The sequence below is a fragment of the Engraulis encrasicolus genome, chromosome 15 (assembly GCF_034702125.1).
Source record: "Engraulis encrasicolus isolate BLACKSEA-1 chromosome 15, IST_EnEncr_1.0, whole genome shotgun sequence".
Classification (NCBI taxonomy): Eukaryota; Metazoa; Chordata; class Actinopteri; order Clupeiformes; family Engraulidae; genus Engraulis; species Engraulis encrasicolus.
Window position 1 is genome coordinate 8,657,133 of NC_085871.1, and position 23,407 is coordinate 8,680,539.

Genomic DNA, 23,407 nt, shown 5'->3' on the forward strand with positions numbered 1-23,407 from the left:
CGACTCAGAAACATGGGGTTTACCAGAAAAAACTGTTGACTCCAGTAAAACACCATTAGTAAGAAATGTTGAATAAGGGATTTTGATAAACATTGCATTGCTGATGTATCATTATTTTTTAATGGCATAAGCGATATAGAAATCCACAATTGTAAACTTTCAAGTACGTCATAAATCAAATAGGAGGGGCCATGGGGCTCTTTTTGCATAAAAGCAGAGCCCCTGGCCCCAGAAAGGCAGAAGCTGTTGGACGATTGACTTGCACACTCCGAAGGCATCTTCTCAGGGCTGATCAGCACTCTGCTCGTTGGTACAAGGTAGTCTGTTGGCCTTTTGGCTGCAAACTTTTCTCTTTCATCATGACTTGGTGTTACTATGTATGTTTGGCATTCTGTTATTATTTGCAATTGTAAGTAATAAATTCTCTCAACAACTACTTAAACTTCTGAGTACATTGTGTGTTTTTGTGTGGATCCGTTTGCTTGAGGTCAGAACTTCAGTGGGCGCTCTTGCTGCCCCAGGCGGTCAGTAAACCAGCAAAAATCCACCACAGTGGTAAATAGGCTATTTGTTAAAAAGTTAACCTTTGTGAATGAAAAAGCATGGATTTGGAAATGAAAATCTAAACATGTTACACGGTGTACCTTTAAAGCTCTCACGAAGACCCTTCGTGCATTTCCGTTCAACTCAACCATTGCGCGAGAACCAGGGTACCAGTTTAAATGACCTTGCTGTGGTAGGCTAATTATGGGGATAGCCTAATAAAGTGTGTAGGCCTAGGCTATTTTGTGTGCAATCGGCCAAAGACCGTTAAATCACAAGCACAGTATTTTCTGCATAACACTGTCAAATCGCGTTGGGAAAGTTGAGTGTTTGAACGAACAGTGCCGCGGAAGCCATTAATATTCTACTTGTAGAACGCTGCGCGACTGGACACACAAGCACATGTGACGCAACAAAACGCACAGGAATCTAACAAGCATTTGAACAGGGCAGTGCTGACCTGAGTTAAAATTGTGAGTAGTCGTGTTTATATAATGTGAGCCATGCTGTTAAAGAAACGGCAGGATAATGATCTATTTCAGTGAAATGGCGCATCATTGCCTTCTGAGTGCCATGGACTAAAATGCGTAGCCTACATGGCGCTGCTTCCCCATCAGGTAGGTCAAGGTCATTATTCCTGGCATTTGTACTCTGTTGTGTCTTTTGTTTTAGTTAACAAAAATAGACCTGATAATTCGTTTCTCAGCAAGCTATTGCTTAGATTTTATCATGTCAATACCAAATCATAGGCCTAGTATGCCTAATGATTGGGCTATCCTATTGAAGCTCATGCTGGCTGTACAGCATCTTCTCTCATCCATTCAGCATCTAAAACTATGACTGCAAAGTGAAGTCTCTGCACTTAAAGGTATTTTCTAAATCCACTGTAACAATCAAGTTAGAGTTAATTAGCCAAATCAACAGTATAACATTGCTAGGAATGTATATTGGTTTGCTCGCAAATTTAACAACACAAATAGGCTACACAATAAACAATGAAATGCTATGTAAAGGGAGAGAGGGGAAAGGACAGCAGACTTGGCTCCCTCCCGGTCGATCAATGGCTTGTTTACATTGAGATATTTAATTCAGAAATCACTCAATTTAATTAGTAAAAAAACAGCTTTGAAAACATAATGTAAACACTTATCATTTAAGAATTAAATGAAAGTACGATGTAAACTCAACTGAGCTATTTATTTCTGAATTAAAAACAGCATGTAGGCCTATGCAGGGTGCGATTTGTCAGAAAACCAGAAGGGGGGATATGTTTCAGATTTTAAGCAATATCGATGGAATTACATTAAACAGTGATTAATCATGTAGAAAAAAAACAGAAGAGGGGACAATCGTATAGTATAGTAATAGTAAATGTAATAATTAATATGCCTAAGTCAGGGCAGTCATGGGTGAGCAGTTAGGGCGTCAGACTTGCATCCCAGAGGTTGCCGGTTCGCCTCTCCTGCCGGCTCTCCCCCATCCTCCTCCATGACTGAGGTACCCTGAGCATGGTACCGTCCCACCGCACGGCTTCCCATGGGGCGCCACTGAGGGCTGCCCCCTTGCACGGGTGAGGCATAAATGCAATTTTGTTGTGTGCAGTGTGCAGTGTTCACTTGTGTGCTGTGGAGTGCTGTGTCACAATGACAATGGGAGTTGGAGTTTCCCAATGGGCTTTTAACTTTCAAGTCAAACAAATCCCCCCCAACATCAGATCTGTGCCCTGACGATGAGGACCTGCGTCTGATCACTCTGCTCTGTCAGTCCTCTTTATATGCTTTCTGCCAGGTCTCACCATTCACTTGCTATTGGCTGAGCTTTGGTTACACCACCCTCTGCCTTGGCCAATCATAGTGCACCACCTAACATGGACTGTCGGTCAATGTCCCTTGCATTCTCTTGGAGGTCATGTCCCTACAGGGTAAATGTTGCCATTGTGCATACAAGCTCTCGTGAAGAGGCAGCAGACATCATACAGGCATTATACTTTGTATAAGCACAAAGACACCCTTTCTCATCTCATAGCCATACTTACCCTGGATCTCAAATGGCGCTAATAGTAACTAATACGCCATACGCACTGAAACATGAACACTGAAGTGCACAAGTGCACCATTTGAAATCCAGCATTAGATACACCTTTACATCACCCTCAAGTAAGTTATTTTCAACTTCATCATTAATCCATGAACACTTTGTGGCATGCTACATGCTTCAGAGGAGCCTCTTATTGACTTGCCCTGAAGTTAGTTAATAATTAATCAAATATGTTGTGCTCCACATGCAGAGTGGCCCAGTTCAATTAAAGGCACACTATGCAATATTTCAAATCAGTGAATAATATGGTTATTACAGTATGCATGATGTATTGGCTTATTAAAGTTGAATGGATATTCTCTCTGCACTCATAGGCCTTATATTCTGTAAAATCCTATCATCAATAAAAAAAAAAATGTGACCACCAGCGGCTGGCGCTAGTTTACTAGGCTACTATCATCATAGTGCGAATGCAAAGTTTTGGCAAACATTCTGATAACAGATGTGAATGGACACCCCAAAGAGTCAAAAGCGACGTTGAAAAGTATGACCACAGAAGCCAAGGCAAACCATGGGTGCATCCCAATATGTGACCTTGCCTCCTCCACTTGCTTCTCGTCATGATGACATCACTGACAACAGCATTATATTTCAATATCTTGCAAAAGCTCAATTGTAAAGTCCTTTTCTCATTTGCAATTGGGATGGTGAATGAAAAACAGTCCCTCAAAAGTTGTTGTGGCGAGGCTGACAGCTGGGAAACTTTATCGTTTTCTCCACGGATGAGGGGCCAGGAGGCGGGACGAGGAGACAAGCACAAGTGGAGGAGGCAAGGTCACATATTGGGATGCACTCCATATCACTGACGTCAGTAGAAAAGAGGCCCTGACATTTGACACCCAGAGCAGAGGCCCCAGGAAGTATGCAGACTTCCTGCAGATAATAACAGTTGAAGCACACAGAGACCATGGGGCATTTCTCAAAAACTCTGGTGTGCACACTTCCAAGTGTATCAGCCTAAATCACGCCCAGTGACTGGATACTCTTTATTAGTCACACCCAGTGATTGGATATTCCGTAGAGTTCACCAAAAAGTATCCAATCTCTGGGCGTGACTAATTAGGCTGCTACACTTGGATGCACACACTAGGTTTTGAGAACTGCCTCATGTAAGGACTGCAGACACAAGTGAAAGCAGAACTGAACAAAGCAGTGAGCGAGTGTGACCATCCAGATGTCCAAAATGTAACGGAGGCCAACTAGCAGAGTGTGACATGGAACATTAGTAAATCTCCCCCTGAAGCCTCATACAGTATTGGCAGAGATTCTTTAAGTATATAGAGATATGCCAATGCCTTAAGGGGGATTCATACTTGTCGTGAGTGGGGCTAGTCTCCTTCATACTTCACTCACGACGATGGCGCGCGCCGTCACGTGACCTAAAATTTCGACACGCCCCCCGTCGTAAGCTCAAAATTCGGCGCGTGTCGCAACGTCGTGCACACAAGGATTTTTCTAACTTGTCGTGCGCCACCAGCGACCATGCAGGTAGGCAGACAAAGCAGGAGTTGCGAAGAGAGGCTACAACTACTGTAGGCTACTACAGAATGGATCCTGCATCATTTTGAGGATAATAAAATGTCATAGAGTTATTTTATCGTCTCTCTTAAATGTTGTTCAGTGAAACAATTGTTTACTTTGTTCAGAGGCAGGTTGTGTTCGGCAATCTATTTATAAATTCTGCCGCCAGAACAATGCTCTCACATGGTCTTGGAATTATCTGGCAATGTAGGCTACAACAAAAAATATATGTTTCAATGTGGTAAGTCACAAGTCAGACGTTCAGTAGCCCTACAGCAGCCGTGTTTGGCTTTCTATTTTATACATCAGTAGAACTCACGCTGCGAGTTGCGAAAAATACTGCCGTTTCTCTCATGAACAGCAGAGGGCACTTCCGACAATGCGAGCAAGGCGCTTTTAAAGTATGAATAGTCTGTCGCAAGTGATGACGTCATTAATGGTTCTCGCGCCACTCGCGACAAAGTGCGCACGTGAAGTATGCAGAGCCCTTTAGGCTGCTATGGGCACCTAACATGACCAGGTTCCGGTCTGCCTAAAGGGGCGTGTCATAATGCTCCTAGCATTGAATAGAACAGTCCTTAGGTCTGCCTAGGTCTGCCTAAAGGGGGATCCCCCCCCCCCCCTTTGCAATAATAGAACCCGGAAATAATGGGCCAATGGAACCTCTCTCTCTCTACTCTCTCTGGTATTGGTAGCACTGAGCGATTGGACTGGTACTTTAGCTGAGTGGTATCGTGCTGTGACTCCCATACCAACCTGATTCAAGATTAAAAGATTAAAGAGTTTATTGTCATTGTCAAAAAGGCAACGAAATTGTGTTTGGGGTACAATACTAAGTAGCAGCAGGTTTTCAAGTAAAGTGAATGAGAGGTAAAAGTGACACCAGTGCTTGAACACAATCGCATGCACACGCACACAGAAATGTCCAAAGGATAGATGGATAACGTTTTAGGCAGTAATGTTCTGCAGCAGTCCTGCAAATTCAAAAGTCTTTTTGGTCCTGGTCTGGTCTGTTGGCCAGTCTTTTAGCCTGGCTCTGAAGGGACCTGTACCTTCTTCCTGAGGATAGCTGTTGGAACAAGTGATAGGCAGGATGGAGGCTGTCGCGCAGGATGGAGGCTGTCGCGCAGGATATTCTGCACTCTCCGTAGACAGCGCGTAGACAACCTTGAGTGCGTTTTAATATGCGACCTTGCCTCCTCCACTTGCGCTTGTCTCCTCGTCCCGCCTCCTGGCCCCTCCTCCGTGGAGAAAACGATTAAGTTTCCCAGCTGTCAGCCTAGCCACAACAACTTTTGAGGGACTGTTTTTCATCCACCATCCCAATTGCAAATGAGAAAAAGACTCTACAATTGAGCTTTTGCAAGATATTGAAATATAATGCTGTTGTCAGTGATGTCATCATGACGAGAAGCAAGTGGAGGAGGCAAGTGGAGGAGGCAAGGTCGCATATTGCAACGCACTCCTGGAGTGTTGACTTGGAGGTGGGGGGCTCGAACCATGAGTGGCGGACTGCGCAAGAACACCTCAGTTACTCAAACAAGGAACAGATTGAATCAATTCGTGAAACCTTTATTGCCCAAAAGCAAATTTGTCTTACCAACAATAGAATAAACACTTAAATTGGACAATTACAACAGTACACAAAGCCAAGTGTAAAAACATACGGTAGCCCGTGTAGATTGAAATAAAATACTGATAAATAAATAAATGAAATAAAATTTACATTTTGTATATTGGTGTATATTTGCTGTGCCTTTGAGTATCTTGCAAGACACTCACACATTATGTATTACAAATAAATGATAAATGGAACTTTGACATTTTACAGGTCCTCCATCAAGCAGTGATTGAGGTCAAGATCACAGTAGGCTACTCCTCTTACTTCCACTGAACCCAGCAGAAGAGTGAGGAGGACAAGGAGGAGCTGCTGGTGCCTTTAGATGTGAAACTACTACAGAAATCATGGCCACCAATGTGTTGAAGCATAAACCTTCTTCAGAAACCATGCCAATGTCTGCACAGAATTGTAGAACGACTTCAGAAGCCATGTCCTCCTTTGCGTTGAAGTGTAGGCTTACTCAACAGGGCACAACAGGGTGCGAGGTCCTGCACCCCTCTGAGATTGCTACCTTGACTGCCTTTAGAAGTAGTCCTAGTCCAGAGGATTTGCCCACCCGAAAACAGGGCTCAAAGTATGAGATCCTACAGCCCCAGGTCCCTGGTGCCTGTACTGTCTTGAGATGTAAGTCTGCTCCAGAGGAACCTGAAGGCATGTCCAAATCTTATCAGCGCAAAAAGTGTGAGGCTCCACACCCACCAGAGGCTGGTGCCTCTTCTGCCTTGACATGTAGACCTACTCTCCCCTGCAGTATCCTGCAGACTGGCCAAGAAGTCAGGAATTGTATGGGTGACACAGGGCGCTGTGGTCACGCCAACGCAACTGAGGTGAACTCTCTCATGGGAACTGGAAAGTGCAGAGGACGGTTTCTGCCAAGTGTCTGTGAATCAGAGCATGCCCAGACAGCCAGGGTTGAAGCATCTGACCCATGGCGTTCTGCTAGTGTCAGACGCAGCCCTGAGGGCATCTCATTCAGGATTGAACTCGGAGGTGATACAACTCTACACAACACCTTTCAGCGGGAAGATGCAACCAATACCTCTTCCGGCAATCAACATTGTAGCCATACCTCTAGAAGACGGCAGCAGTGGGATGTTGGATTCAATGATCTTCACAGAGAGGACAGTCGAATAAGTACTACAACATGCAGCTGCAACATATCCTCTGCGGTTGAGGCACTAAGGCGCACAATGGAAAGGATGGTTCTGTGTGTAGACAGTGCTGCAACAGTCCAGGAGACAGTTAGGTCCCTTTCCACAAGTGGAATTCTTCAACCACTCATCCAACACCTCATAGATCATCTCATAGAGGAGGCCACGTCTTGTGGTGAAGCACCTACAGGTCACCCGGTCTTTCGTGCTGAGAACTCTGTCTCTGACCCCGTCCTTTCTATGACTCAAGAGGAAGACTGGAGTCTGCAGGGCCAAGTCATGGAGAGGGATCAAAAGTTAATTCGTGCCTTCAGCCAAAGATTCATTCGTTCTCTGTTGAAAGAGCTATTGATCTCCTTACATGATCGCTGGGGGGAGAACAAAAGAGCTACTTGCTATTCCAGGACACCTTCTGCAAAGGTGTGCGCTGAGGTTCGGCAGGTGTTTACAGAGGTCTTGGTGCAAGATGTGACGGCATCCTTATCCAAGAGCAAGGTGTACAGCTTCGTATCGCCCTCACCCTCTCCATCAACAGATTCTTTACTCTCTTCTTCCAGCCTGGCCAGTGAAGTCACCACTGACATCACACCCGTGACAACGACACAGATTGTCTCCTCGGTGGTAGCAACACCACACACATCCAGTCCAACAAACCCCTGGGGGGAAGACTATCAGTCTTTGGTTTCGACGCTGGTATGGCAGCTTCTGTTCAAGATTAGCCAGTTCACTGTGCCCATGGAAGCCTTGGCCCGAACGCTCACCAACCGGGTGCTGTTTGAGTTCTGCACAATGTCGGGTCTCTATAAAACAGACGCCTATCCGCTGTCGCTAATGGTCCAAAACATCTACCGGGACATATACGCAAAGCTGCTCGTCGAGTTTGGGACCAAGGATAACCTTCGTAGAGCCCTTGTGGCCAGGCAGCTGTCATTCAGCAGGAGCATAGTGGGTCTGCTATGCGACGAGCTACTCTGGCAGTGTCGACAGGAGAAGATGGTGGGTGTGTTTGCTCTGAACCAGAACAGGAAGGAGGCAGTATTAGTGGCTAAAGTGGACAGTAACAACAGCAGCCCTCCAAAGACTCCGCCCTCAGCCAAAGTGTCCTCTTTCTTCAAGGGAAGGCACTCTGTCAAGAAGGTATACAATCATTGCTATAAGCTTGTGTTATCTGGACAGTGTATGTTGCCCTATAAGCCAAAACAGAAGTAACTATACAATGAAACTGAGAAAAACAAATTTCAAGTATGTTTTAAGTTGACAAAGGTAATAATGTTAGATAGTGGTGATGCCTTTATCTTATTTTGGTTGATAAAAAATAGGCTGAAGTAAGAGGCACGTACAGTACTTCTTCTCAATGCGATATAGAAGCTATTGCTTTTTGTCTTTGTAGGGCAGCATAGTGTACAAGAGTGATGAAAATTGTTTAAAAAACTATAGTAAAACTTAAGACATTTCATTTGATCTCAAACAGCTGTTTGGCAGAACCAACAGAGTGGAGCCAGCATGCGGAGCAGTCAGTACACCTGCTCAAAGTTGTGATGAAGGTAGGCAAAAAAAGTGGGATTGCTCAAGCTTCACATAATGCCTTTACCACTACCAATGTTAGAAATATTGTTCGAAAACACCAGTAGGCCTAAGTCAACTGGCTCAGGGCTGGCTCAAGACATGACACATTTCATTTTACACATAATTTCTCCTTTAATAATGTCCATCATTGTTAATCATGTAAATCAGGGGTGTCAAACTCATTTTGGTCCGGGGACCGCATACAGCCCATGTGGACCTCAAGCGGGCCGCATTAGTAACATCATCGCAAAAAAAAAAAAAAACGTAAAGCAGAGGATTAGTGTTCAGTACTATCACGTTTTAAGTGTGTTGAATATGTAGAAAACAATGCAATACTGATAATCCTATGCAAAAATTCCTGGACTTCATTCAGTCATTGCCAACCTTAAATTAATTAAGTATGGGACAGTTCATTTCGGTGGGGGGTCTTGGGGTGTCCCCCAGCAAAATGTTGTATCTCTTAGATGTAATTCCCTGCATTTTCACACATTCTAACATCCCGTTTCCAGTTTCAGCTTAATAGGAACCAATACAAATCCAATTATATTTATTATTTAATTACAACCAATACCAATATAATGAGAATAAGAAGTGTTAGCATTTTATCTCTATATATGAGGTCTATAATATATGAGCTTTATCAAATGCCTGTTACAGTACAAATTCACCATTTATAATAGAAGTATGATGTGCACTTTACTACATATATACAGTATAGCAGAGGGACCATTGGGTTAATGTCATGCAGGTATCGATTTTGCCCCGAGGGGCGTAATTGCGCATTTCGGTTATTTCATTAAAAAAAAAAAAAAAGTTAAAAAAAATACATATATATATATTTTTTTTACATCCGGGCCGGATGGAACCCTCTGGCGCGGGCCGTATGTTTGACACCCCTGCTATAAATGGAATACTGTTCCACATTTTCAAATGATTAACAGACCTCCTTGACAGATAGGCCTACTAATGGTAAATTTGACCCGAAAATCTACTTTAAAAAAATACTATTAATATTTATCGTTTCCTTTGTTTTTCCCACTATGTATTATTTTATTTTGATTTTAGTGTGTTCTGAAGGAAACAACCTCCCCGTTGTGTGTGAGAGTGAAGAGATCACAGGAGGATCCCACCACTTGGTTAGAGGGCATTAACCAACAAGGAGACTTAAGAGGAGAGTTCAGAAGTCATCGTCTGTACTGAATGACCAACATTTACATTTTCTAATTCCAGAGTTCTCTCTCTCCCTGTTCCTCTGTTCTGGACAAAGCTATTATTTTATGTATTTAAATTACTGCCCTATCTGATGCTGCATTTGTATACCACAATCATTGTATCTATAAATAAATATGTGACTGCAGAAGTATATTCTCCTTCTGAATTACTTTCCTGAACAACTCTATACTCTATAATGGTTTGGCTATCACAACTGCGGCTATCTTCGAGAATTTAGTCTGGCTTATTCACATTGCCAAACCCTTTCTCAAAGGGGCAAAGGGTGTGTAGAGCTCTTGTTCATAAAATGCCTTTGTATGCTACTTACTGGTTGAACACTGTTTCCTTCACTCACCAGCTAACAGAACTGGTGAGCAATTGTCTGAAACACGCTTTATTGAGTCATTTTGTGCCAAATTTATGTCAAACCAGTCACGAGAAAAAAAAAACAATATGTCAACAATAAAATGAATTTCACTGCCTTTAGTGTTATCTGTAAAAGTGCATATCACCACGCAGTAACTATGACTGTGAACCAGACAAAAAATTCAAACTTCTTTACACAAACCACACAGTGCGTGAATTTTTTTCCCTCCTTTCAAATGTCAAGAATAGTGACTGAGTGCATTTGGAACAGGTGGTCGTTGGTTTTGTCATCCTTGTTAGCCAACTCCATGATGAGTGAGGTATCCACCTGCACAAAAACACAATAAATATGTACACATAATATTGACACATCTGGTTTATGAGTCTGTAGCGAAGGGGAGAGTTGTCCAGCTGGGACTCGAACCCAGACCTTCTGAAGTAGTAAACCAGGGCTCTGACCACTAGACCAAAGAGCCAGGCTCGTTGGCGTATTAGTCAGAACACACCCACAACCCTAGTGATGATCACTCCATCACAGAGTCATTGATGTTTTTAGTAACAGACATCAGGATGGCACAGTCACAGCTAATGTCACTATTGTATGTGAAAACATTCCATTAACATGGAGTGATAAAAAAAAAAAAACTCAGCAAAAATAATAATTAAATTCATACAATAGTGGCACCATCTGTAGTTGCGCCACATGACTACTAAAAACATCAAAGACGCGTATCCAGTTCTTATCCAAGCAACAAATTCTCTAGCCAGACACCGACAATGATACAGACAAAAAAGACAATCTCAGACTGACAGAAGGAAACAGACAGACTCTCTCTCTCTCTCTCTCTCTCTCTCTCTCTCTCTCTCTCTCTCTCTCTCTCTCTCTCTCTCTCTCTCACACACACACCTGAGCCGCTGACGGACACTGATCCTGCTACCAGTAGCCTGTAGTGCGTGTTATTGGTGATTCTCGTTGATGGCCACCTGGTTTATGTTGTCTCACTCCAGCAGCACAGACCTGAGAACACACACCTTATGTCCTTCATTTAACCACATTAAGTTAATATCAAAAGGGTCTAAATCTGTTGAATAATCTGACAACCCTTTTGACCAGCAATGCTTGTAATAATGCAATACTAATACAGCAATAGTAATGCTTGAGCTGCCTTGGTCCGAGGCCAGACTCTTGACATGATGTGTGTGTGCGTGTAGGCCTAATCTAATTTACTTACCTAAAAAAAATAAATAAATAATAATAACACTACTTTGCATCTGCACTTGTTGTTCAGTATATTTCTTGTGTACTTTGTAGTTTGTATCTGGTAATGATGTTGGCTATGATTATGTCTTCTATTGTAAGTCGCTTTGGTTTGGTTAATGTAGCGTAATGTAAATACAGTCAATCCGGAAAATATTCACAGCGCTTCACTTTTTTCACATCTTACAGCCTTATTCCAAATGCTACAAATGAATCTCTGTTGTCAAAATCCTACACAAATTATTCCATTATGACCATGTAAAAAACAAGTTGTCTTGACAGTTTTGAAAATTTATAAAAAATAAAAAACAAAGTCATCTTTGTTCAAAAATCTTTGTTTTGTAAAAATCATTTTTACAAAAGTATTCACAGCCTTTGCTTAATACATTGTAGAACCACCTTTGGCAGCAACTACATTCATTTCTTTCATTTCGAAATGAAAAGGGATTAAAAGGGAGGTCATCGGTGTGTGTTTCAACCTTTCAGTACATTGAAAATGTACTTTTTGAGTCTGCACCTGGCTAAAATAGATGGGTGTGAGTTTTGAATGAAATCCTATGGAGAGTATCATGGTCTGCTTCTGTAGTCACAGTGCATGTTGACATGCATCCTTCTATAGATGTAATTCAGATTTCCAATGTTGACAGCATTCATACATCCCCAAAGAATGTCAGTCCCACTACCATGCTTGACTAGCCAGATGATGCACTTTCTTGGTAAAATTTACTTGTTAACCACCACACATGCTTAACACCATCTAAAGCAAATTTGTTTATCTTGGTCTCATCAGACCTCACAACATGGTTCCAATGGTCCATATCCTTGGTCTGTTCATCTCTCCTGCATGTGTGCATGCTTGCTTGCGTGCGTACCCTTTCCGTTGGCAGGGTAATATCAGCCAACTAGTCTTCAAACACAAGCACACACACTTCCCCAGGTATTGTGAGGTTTTCCTGCACAGGAAGGAAGACGTGCTAGTCAGTGAGGTTAGGCTGCCACGATCCTTCCGGAGGGAAGTTGTTGTCATTCTACGCCTTGAGTCTACTAGTTGGCATCCGTTACACACTTACCGTTAGTGTGAAGTATGGGCCTACCAGCACACACACACTGTTGTAGAATCTGGAACTGCTGTAGAATCAGGATTTGTTGGGGCTGTAAGGGCCATGAACATTACACTGGAAGACTGGATGACACACAGACACCCGCAACAGGTTAAAGTAGAATTGCGTCTGGTGAATTCTTTGGTGAATATGGGACCTGTACGATTCAGTGATGCATGGGATGTAGAATTTGCTTTATGGTACAGTACATCGCCCTTTCAGGGTACTAATGGTTCGTTCTTTTGAAACTCGGCCGTCGGTAGATCCGAGGTTGTTCTCCAGACAACCGTTGTAAATGTATTCTATTGAAAAATCTGGGGACAATACAAACGTCTGAAAACACTAATGTTAAATGAACTCGGAGTACACAGAAACGCTCCGAGTTTGTGTTTCGGAACCCCGATTTGAGTACCCCCTCTTTTGCACTTTTCCGAGGCGGAAGCCGGAGTTTCCGACAATCGAGTTTCAAAAGAACGGGCCATAATAAGGTCCATCATTGGAGTTGGAGGTTTATGGGGGGGTACCTTTAACTTGGGGTTCCCTGGTCCTGTTCTGGGGTCGATGAGCTTGTTGATGACCTGCTTGTCCTTCAGTTTCTGGTCGGCCCAGGAGGCGTTGGTGTGGCTCTTCATGAACGTCCCTTTCTCCCTTTCAACACACCTTGTATGGTTAGGTTAAAATAGTGTTTATCAACGGTGGTTCTACAGCACCCCAGGGGGCTAGAAGGTCACTGAGAAGGATACAGTCGAGAGGTGAGGGTGCTTAGTTGCCATTGGGGGGCGTTTGTTCATTTTGTTTTTTAATGCTAGGGGCGTTGGCAGACTTATGATCAGGTCAAGGGGGTGTTGGGAGGCTTGCCACGAGGTTCAGGGGGCGTTTATTCAAAAAAGTTTGAGAACCACTGTGTTAAAACAACTATGCCATTGCCCCATAACCACAGTAACACATATAATAAGGGGCAGACCACAATAGTGTAAGAACAGGAAGTTGCACCATGAACCCCTCCCCAGGAAATGACAGCGTATGTTACAACAACAAAAAAACAGGAAACAAAAAAGCCCCATCACCATGGTAACACATAGGGGCCCAATCCACAATCACAGCCAGTCTACAAACAGCTGCACCGCTTGTCATTCGGCCCATGCATGTAGTTCACCTCGGGGTGATGTCGAGCAAGCGCAGCCCATAAGGTTGGCGGCTAATTTTCAAAATGGTCCTTGCTGTCGGCTGAAACCTGAAAATATTTCTGTGGTTTCTGAGAGACCGATATGGATTTACATCAAATGTACAGTACAATAACCTGGGAGTTATAGCCTTCTTACAGGTTTGGCATTTGTGCGAGTCAGCCTCTGAAAGCATCTGGCTAATGAAATAGCGTTACAGCAGTCCTGATAACAGCAATGCAGCCGGCAGTGCGTGAAGTCACACGTGACGTAATATTGAAAATAAAGGCTTATCTTATGAAGATCAAGTGAGTTTAAAATTCAACTCAGTGCTGTTTGGAAGGATAATTTATCCTGCCTTTAGGAAAATTAAAATAGATAAAATATTACAAATTCTACACTCGCCTCCAAAAGAGTTGTCGCCTATCCATCTGTTTGGAATAACAGCTAATAACCTGACTTTCAATTAATCACTTGGCTTCAAAAGTCACACATATGAAAGCTACAACCCTCCCGAATGAAAATGTATGTACAAAAATAAATGTCATGCACCAAAGAAAGATTGACCCTTTATTGAACACAGACAGGGCAGATTTTCACAAGACAAACGTTTTGTCGCCTATCGAACATAATGTGAAAATGAGCAGATAAGTCACTTCAAAACACTTCAAATACGCAGATTGGGTGTCATACTTAATCACTGAATCACTCTCACCTCTCCAGAAAATCAACTTTGGCCTTAGGTGTATGTTTTTAGGGTCATTGTAATCATGGAAAGCAACACAATGAAAATCAATGGAGTTCAATGAGAGATGGTGACATATTCGCTATTCTTAGAGCAATACATGTTTAACTTCATGATTTAATCAATGATAAAAGCCCTCAAACACCTGCAGCATGCATGCAGCTCCTCATAAGAGCTGTATCTGTACCATGTTTCACTTTATGCACCATTTCTCTTTTTCATATTCTTCATCTCCAACACCATATAGTTTTGATGCTATCAGTTCTAAAATGGTTGATCTTGGGATCTTGACTTCAGAGTATGAGTCCCATTAGCCTTCATTTTTGTCAGAATTAGGCCTGACATACTCTTGGCTGGCTTTTTTGAGACAGGACAGTGGGAGAGACTTCTTTGGTGTTAAAGGTGAAGAATTTGGAAAAAAATACATGGTGCCTAAAGTCAAACATGGGAGGGATACAGCTCTTATGTTGAGCTGCATGCATGCTGCTGGTGTGTGAGGGCTTTTATCATTGATTACATCATGAAGTTAATAATGTATTGCTCTACGAATAGCGAATATGTCACCATCTCTCATTGAACTCCATTGATTTTCATTGTGTTGCTTTCCGTGATTACAATGACCCTAAACATACACCCAAGGCCAAAGTTGATCTTCTGGAGAGGTGTGAGTGAATCAGTGATTAAGTATGACACCCGATCTGCGTATTTGAAGTGTTTTGAAGTGACTTATCTCATTTTCACATTATGTTCGATAGGCGACAAAACTTTTGTCTTGTCAAAATAGTGGCACAAAGGCACTTCATACAACTTAGAGAGAAAAATGATTAATTAGTGCAGGGTCAACACCCCTCACAAATCCACCTCAAGTAAACACAGAGATGAGGATAGGTGATGGAGTGAGGAGGACAAGTCAGCAATCTAACAGAGACCACAAGAAACTCTATTGCTTCTCAGATAGAGAAAAGACTTTGGATAATTTCCAAGAAGAACCCCAGTTGCCTAGCCTGGTTCTCACTGACGGTGCATGTGTGAAGCTCTGAAGCCCCCTGGTGGAGAGCTACACACACTTCCGTCTGGTAGCGCTGCCATTAACATGCTCCTCTCAAGTAGAAAATGAACGGAGCATTTATTGCTTAAATATTAACGGCAGCTTGCATCGATGAGTCACATGACAGATTATAGACTATATTGACTCTTTGGAGTTGAACAGAAAACGTTTTTGGAGGAATTTGTTGGTGGTGAGTAGCAATAAATGCACCATTTATTTTCTGACTTTCTGACTTTTCTGGAAAAAAGGATGTTTCATACAATTGGAGAATGTTTACCATGAAAATTATTTCTCAAGATTGTGTACACACAATCAAAAGATTGTACAGTATAGTTTTGAAACAGAGGACTATGTACATGGATGAATAACTTTGGTGTGCACATGTAATCTTATGACACTAAAGTCAAGTATGAGCAATGTAGGTTGGATCAATAGTGCTTAACTACAATGATTGAATCCATAGCTGCAAGTTGTGTGCCTGTGTGATTGTGTTTATTTGCCAGTGTACCCATGAGCTGTTGTAAATGTAAAGGTAGCTTTCTGTCCTGGGAAATATTACTACATGTGATTGAAGTTTATATTCCTCTTACTTAATGCAATGAACAATATTGGCTTGTAGTAAAATGTGTGTGGTAAGCCAAAGTACTATGTTGCTATCTGAACTGAGAGATCACAGGAAGGATGGGAAATGACATCACAGGGTGTCAACACATTTAGTGGTTGAGTGATTGGATCAATCACTAAATCTTTTGAAGTAATTTGATGTGATAGTTCCTTCACCCTTGTGACCCTTATGATGATAGAAGACCCTTTAGTGATTGATGTAAGATAATGAACAAGGACCACCACAGGTCAACAGAATTTCACAGGAAGCCCAATGGACCTTTAGTCTGGGGGAATCCCATGCTGCTATGCACAATCGTTCCGATCTGAAAGACAGTATGGAATCTATCCCTCAGCCAGGGTTCCCGATAATGGTCTCCAATCAGAGAGCTTACTTTGATCAAGAAGGGGTTTCACAAGCAACCTACAAAAGGGATGCTTCAGGAGAAGATGGACAGTTTTGTCTTGCTGCTGTTAGGCTGAAGATTCAGAACTCCAGAGCTCTGTAATGTTTTAATCATTTGAAAATTCATTCTACTATATGCTGGATGCATTGGATAAATAAACCAACTTAATTGGACACCGTACTCTTGGACTCTTTTCAAAAGAACACACTGGTTTCTGGCTAACACAACACACATTTTTTAAATACATTGTTATGATGGTTTTTAAGTTTGGTGTAGAATAGCCAATAGGGGTGTAAATCCCAGCCTCCATGACGATACGATTCAATATCGATATCTTATTATTCGATGCGATGCGATTCGATTATTTTCGATTCTTCAGAATGCCCCATGATGCAATACTATTCGATTTGACTTTTTTCCAATTACTTTCCACTTTTATTATGTCATGGAGCTAGGGCATTGGGCAGGGGCCAGTGATTCAATTATTTTCGATACTTACGAATGGCCACGATACGATGGGTTTCGATCGTCAGATTATATCGATATATTGATATATCGATACATTTTGATTATTATTAACACCCCTAATAGCCAACCTCTCCAACACCATCTAGTGCATGAGAGGCTAATTTTGACCAGTTTGCAAAAAAACGGTAAAGAGCCAGGAAATACTGTAAGGTACGCGTTTGTGTGCCTGAGCTGGCCGAGACCTGGGAAAGACTCATAGGCATGTTGTGTGTTCGGATGTGTCTACTCTACTTAGGGCTGTGCTAATATACTTAAAATCATACAAAAAAAGCACACTAACCCTACTTGACGCAGGCACTTATTGTTCTGTATACTGTATTTCCTGTGCACTTTATATATGCAAGTGTTGTATGTTATGATAATGTCCTTGATTGTAAATCACTTTGGATAAAGGCGTCATGACAGGGGGCGCTGTGGAGCAGTGCGCTAAACCCCCCACATTTGGGCTTGCATGCCCACGGGGACCTCGGTCCGAGTCAGGCCAGGGTCATTTCCCGATCCTCTCCCATCTCTCTGCCCCCCTCACTTCCTGTCTCCATCTCACACTCAAATAAAAGCATAAAAGCCCCTAAAATGTTTTTAATTAAAAAAAAAAAAAAAGTGTCACGACTAATATAATGTGATTTGAGAGTGCATAGAAGAGGGTGTGAGATGGACTGATGATGGATTGTAGTCTGAGCGCACTGACTGCATTGAGTTTGAGCACGGTCCTCTCGATGTCGCTGAGGTTGGGTGGAGACAGGGCTGTGGAGAGCAGCATACTCGGGTCCCCCATGTCCAGGAGCTTCACCTTCAGCAGGATGGTGTCCATGGGGGGGCACGCTGTGGAGACGCATGCACGCACACCACATTACTTGCACACAGACCCACACACACCCACACACACAGACTCTCTCACCAGCATCACACACGTATGGTCGGGTCTCTCACCAAAAAAAAGTAAACACACACACACACGTTTCACCAGCATTTCTGGCACCACATAGTCTGGGATCTCTCTCTCCCAGAAGTCCTTGGTGACCAGCCGGTAACCGTAACCCTTGGAGGCGCAGCCCGCTCGACCTGTGAAACAACACATTCAGCACTCAGCTGCCTCAACATGGCCCTCACAAAGAGCTGGAAATAACAGTGCTGATGGGGTAATGGGTATATTTAGTGGTTTAGTTAGATATGGTTAGACATGGCTAGTTAGACATGGACATAATAGTTAAAACGTAAAAAAAAACAAAAAACAAAAAACAGGGCAGTCATGGTCAAGAGGAGTTTGGTGGGCAGCTTCAGGGTGGCCATTTATACACTTTTGCTTTTAAGAACTTGAAAACTAAACAGTTTATACATCATTAATAACAAGCCTAGTAAACCTTTTCATCTTAAGCCTCATTTATGCTTTTTTGTGCAGACGGACGCAGAGCCTCTGCAAAGTATAAAGATGACAGTAAGATTACAATAAACATTTTCAGCCAACTATAAACAGGACTTAGAGATTACAATAAGTGGGACTTGCTATGGCAAGCCCACATAATAATAAACACAGACGTGGGACTTGCTGGGGCAAGCCCAATTAATAATAAAAAAAGATTTGACTTTTTCTGAGGAAGACTTTTTTCTGCCTATTGTCCTACTTTCCCCCCCTTTTTTTGAGCACAGATCTTTCCATTGCTCATTAATAAAACTTGTCTTGTATTCTGTTAAATGGCTTAACAATAAGCTTAGTCATGAAATGCATGACAAACAATACAATACATTTGTGAAGTAAAAACACATCTTATGGCTAATGGAAAACAGAGGAGCAGAGGGTTTGTGTATTGTGCATGTAACTAGAGTCCTCTGCTGGCCAATGTGGGGTAGCACGCTTTTACCTACAGCTCTTGCTGCACCGTCACATTGAGCGCAATGGGAGACAGTACAAAAACTGTTACAGAATACAGAACAGAATAGCTATCACCGTGTTTAAGCCCATATGAAACCCCACAGATTGAGGGTATGGAATATAAGAATAGTAAAGTATCTATGACTACTGTTTACAAATCATAGCATTTATCATCAATGATTATGCATAGGCTCTATTATGAAATATTTACAGACACACAGTGCTTATGCCAGGGCTCCCACTGAAAGTAAGAAATGTCAATTCTATGATTCCAACTTTGTGGACACAGTTTGGAGCATATCCCTTCCTCTTCCAACATGACTGCCCAATGCACAAAGCAAGGACCATGAAGACATGGATGACAAGAGTATGGTGTGTGAGTATGTATTGTGTGTGAGTGTGTATTGTGAGTGTGTATGCTGTGAATGAATGCGTCAGAGAAAGAATTGTAAATTCATGTATGAGTGAGTAGGTTAGTCGTGTGTGTGTGTGTGTGTGTGTGTGTGTGTGTGTGTGTGTGTGTGTAAGAGAGAGAGAGAGCTTATTAATGTCTTATTTGAATGTTTTTTTAGTTGAACTGGACATTAGAGACTGGTCAAATGCAATTTCAAACTACTGTGCTAACCCTGTTACATAGATTTTTGACAATAAAGTACACTTGACGGTATGGATGAACTTGACAATCCTGCAAAGAGTCCTCAAACGTATCTCTTCTCCAAGAAGGACAAAATGGAGGATGAAGGCCAAAGGCTTTATACCCCAGACTTGCCACGTGACACGTCTCCACCATATCTTTCTTAAAAGAATAACACTAGCTTGGTAACTTTGTACTCTTCGTTCCTTGAACTGTTTACCAGTAACCTTCTGTTTATTTTTAAGTTAACCCTCCTGTTATCCTTGGGGTCTATTTGACCCCTTTCAATGTTTAACGTCTGAATAATACATAATGTACATAATTCTTTTGCCTTGTCTTTTCCTAAATATATGTGGTCAATGTGAAAAAAGTGAAATTTCCACAAAAAGGTTTTCCCTAAGTGCTGTACACGTTTTGGTTACATCTGTGTTCCTTGGGGTCAATTTGAACCCAATTTATTTTAGGTGTATTAAACATAAATGGAACATCCATATTTTCTTAATACATGTTCCAATCTGTCTAGATTATGTCAAATACATGAACATAACCTATTTAGAACAGAACATTTTGCTTTATTTCGGGCTCTGATAACTAACAATATGTATGGACAAGGCCCAAAACTAATGCAAGGCAACTTTTGGGCAGTTGTTGCACATTTTTGCCTGGTCATGGATTAGTTATTTTGGTGTGTGGGCTGTGTGTGGGGGTGCTTATCTAAAGGGCTTTTTATGTCCCCAACAGAGCAACAGTAAATATCTGAGGCATAAGCCGGTGCAAATGTTTTTGCTTCTACTGATTTTGTAGACATTACAATGGCTGGGGTCAAAATGACCCCAAGGATCACGGATGTAACCTAAATCTGAGGATAACAGGAGGGTTAAATGAACCAAGTGTCCAGAATTATGTCCTTCACGGCCTTTCCCCATTCAACTGAGGCTCCACTTCTCCTCCACACCGGCCTAGGAAAAAAACCCTACATGGAATGCAAGGAGATGTCCTCCCTGAGATCATAACTCCCCAACTCTCTCTGTCTTGCACTAATTACCTCCGGCTCCACCAGTGGCGGAACAGCTGCACACAGGGCCCCAGGGCAAGACACTTATAGGGCCCCCTATACAGCTTGCCAAGCTCACAATAGGGCCCCCACCACCAATACGGGAGGGCCCTGGGCCCAGGGGCAAGTGCCCTGCTCGCCCTCCCTATAGCTCCGCCCCTGGGCTCCACCAATATATGCCCAATAGTTGTAAATATGCCTAATAGTCGTAAATATGCTCTATCTGAGCATGGCTCACCTAGGCTACCTCTACTTCCTCTCAACAGTATAGGGTCAACTTATGGTGTGTACACGTGAGCAAAAAACATACGCCAGTATTCTACAGAACCCAATAGAACACATTATGGATGAATAAGACTGACAGCCAGGCCTTCTCGACCAACATCAGTGTACGATCTCACCAATGCGCTTTCGGAAGAATGGTGAAAAAAAATCCAATAAACACACTCCTCAACCTTTGGACATCCTTCCCAGATGAGTTGAAGCTGTAATAGCCACAAACAGTGGCCTGATATGAAGTTGAAGCCTATGCGTTAGGAAGTGTATGGCAGTTAGATCATATGTGTGTCAAGGCAGGTTAGTGAATACTTTTGGTAATATGGTGTATGTTAGATACACAAGTTACAAATGCAAATTATACTTCAATTTAGTAGGCTATAGATGAATGGATTTCTAATAGTTTGTTAAAAAAGACGATGGATTCCTCTTCCTCCTGTGTTCGGCTGTGATCGGTATTCGGCAGATCATGATTTTGAGGATTGGTGATGGGGCCAAAAAAGATGAAATGAAGATAAAGCTGAGAAAAGGGGCATTGCTCATACAAAAGCTTCCGTCTAATTGCAGAGTGGTCTTTGAGTTGAAGAAAACAGGGAATATACAACATACAACACAATATATCTCCCACTCAGCTCAGCAACAAATGAAAGGCGAGTGGTTCAAGGACTTGCCCTGTGAGCCTCTGTCTTGTTTTCTATGGGGACCCAAACTTGCACAAAATCGACGAAAACGAAAAAACGACAAGGGCTATGGACACACAAAGCATTTTTTTTTTAAATCCAAGCCGAGCAGGACGTTTTAGTGTTTGAACAGTGTCTCTATCTCGAAAGGCCTAGGAGAAGCGGTTTCTATTTTTACTGACCTGCATAAGAGAAGCAAGCAAGGAAGCAAGCAAGCATAAACTGTACTTAGAGATTACTATAAGCGTGGCAAGCCCGCTTAATTATATTGTTTTTGTTCACCAAAGACATTTCGGTTTGAGGTGAAAACATGAGTATGAAATAAAAGTTCAGAATGTCAGCTTTTATTTCCTGGTATTTCAATCTTTATATGTTAAATACGTTTGGATTCATGACAACACCATAGACTTGTACAACTTTTTTTGCAATAACTTCAAGCCTGCTACTCATGGACATCAATTGTATTCTTCATTTGTCTCAAAGTGCCCCCAACCAGTTTGAGGAGCCTGAGGCCTGGTCCTGCCCCCTGTAGCCTGGACATCTAGCATTGTAACTAAGTAAATATTACAGATGTTTGCCCTGTAATGCAGCAAAAAGTAGTGCATTACAGTAATTGAAAAAAAATATTTAGGCTATAGATAAAATTATTTGTAAAAGTCAAACACATTATGCCAAACACAAATAAAAGAATATGTGAAAAAAATATAAACTGATCATAGGAAATGAGGGATTCTAGTTTGAGGCTTCACATGATTCATTCACCATCTTGGGGAAAAATGCATTGTACTGGAATAAAATGGTACTTATTAACACAGTTTAACAGAGTTTTGCATCCTAAAGGAAAATCTGAGGGTGGGAGGCAGTTTGGATCTAAACAACAGCTTAGACAGGCACTATTCTCACAACCTGCAAAGAAATCCAAGCAGAAACTCAAAAAATAAAAATGATGCCTCAGGGAGAAAACAAAATTGAGATTTTTTTTTTAACATGACTGTGAGGTCAGCGAGACACAGGAGGCTGCTGATGGCATACGTCCAACCAGAGCCAAGGAAGTAAGAGTTCTGCCACAGTGGGTTTACAGTAAGTGTCCAATCTCGCCCTCCAACCCGTGCCTGCAGTTCACCTAGGGAGCGCTGTCGAGACAGAAGAGCCCATAAGGCGCAAATAACTGACAATTGTGCTCGCTGTCGGCTGAAACTTGACAATATTACTGTAAGTTCTGAGAAACCAATATGGATTTAAATGAAATGCACAATAACCTGGGAGTTATGTCCTTCTGATTTCTTACAGCTTTGGCATTTACGAGTCAGGCTCCACTAGCATCTAGCTGACAAAATTGCTTTACGGCCGTCGTGATCACAGCAATGCTGCCGGCCGACCAATCCAAACGCAGTGTGTGAAGCCACTCGTGACGTCATATTGACAATAAAGACGTATTTTACAAAGATCCAGCGAGTTTAAACATTCAAACTAAGTGCTGTTTTAAAGGATAATTTATCCTGCCTTTGGGAAAAATAAAATGAAACGATGATACCAATTTTCTCCCAAAGCAATGGCAGCATCTGTGATTCAGCTCCATGGGACCCCATTCATTCTAACAGCCTCTGCGCTCTTTGGCGCTCCTCTGCGCTGTCTGGATGGCGCCACTTAGTGGATAGTACCACCCGGAAAAAGTCGTGAGATTCCTCTCTCGTACTACCCATAGACCCTCTCTGGTTCTGCCAATTTCTTGACCTCCCTTCAATTCCTTGTTCCATTTTAAAGAACTATCAATGGCGGCTCAGGACTTCATGGATAGTTCCAATAGTCCCTGAAATTTGCCGTAGAACACAGAAAGTGCGATCACCGTCTCTACAATTAAATCTTTGCTTATGTTGTGGTTCTGTGTTACTCTCTAGCAAACACAAAGCCCAAGAAACCCGACCTTACACTCAGGAAAAGTGGGCGTGCCGTGAACATTTGTT

The 23,407-nt window shown here is 42.3% G+C and overlaps 1 protein-coding gene across 1 annotated transcript; it reads left to right on the forward strand.

Moving 5' to 3' along the window:
* Window positions 1-5,995: 5,995 nt before the first annotated feature.
* On the forward strand, window positions 5,996-9,711 carry LOC134463740 (uncharacterized). The gene is made up of 3 exons (XM_063216980.1): window positions 5,996-8,070; window positions 8,405-8,477; window positions 9,565-9,711. Exons 1-3 carry the CDS (start codon window positions 6,127-6,129, stop codon window positions 9,648-9,650), a joined length of 2,103 nt encoding a protein of 700 aa, XP_063073050.1. The 5' UTR covers window positions 5,996-6,126; the 3' UTR covers window positions 9,651-9,711.
* The last annotated feature ends 13,696 nt before the right edge of the window (window positions 9,712-23,407 follow it).

What these genes read in the sequence shown, in the direction of transcription:
- LOC134463740 (XM_063216980.1), top strand. Translation starts at nt 6,127, where the DNA reads ATGGCCACCAATGTGTTGAAGCATAAACCTTCTTCAGAAACCATGCCA. An exon ending in GAAGGCACTCTGTCAAGAAG is followed by an intron (nt 8,071 to 8,404) that starts GTATACAATCAT and finishes GATCTCAAACAG; the next exon opens with CTGTTTGGCAGAACCAACAG. An exon ending in TGCTCAAAGTTGTGATGAAG is followed by an intron (nt 8,478 to 9,564) that starts GTAGGCAAAAAA and finishes TTTTGATTTTAG; the next exon opens with TGTGTTCTGAAGGAAACAAC.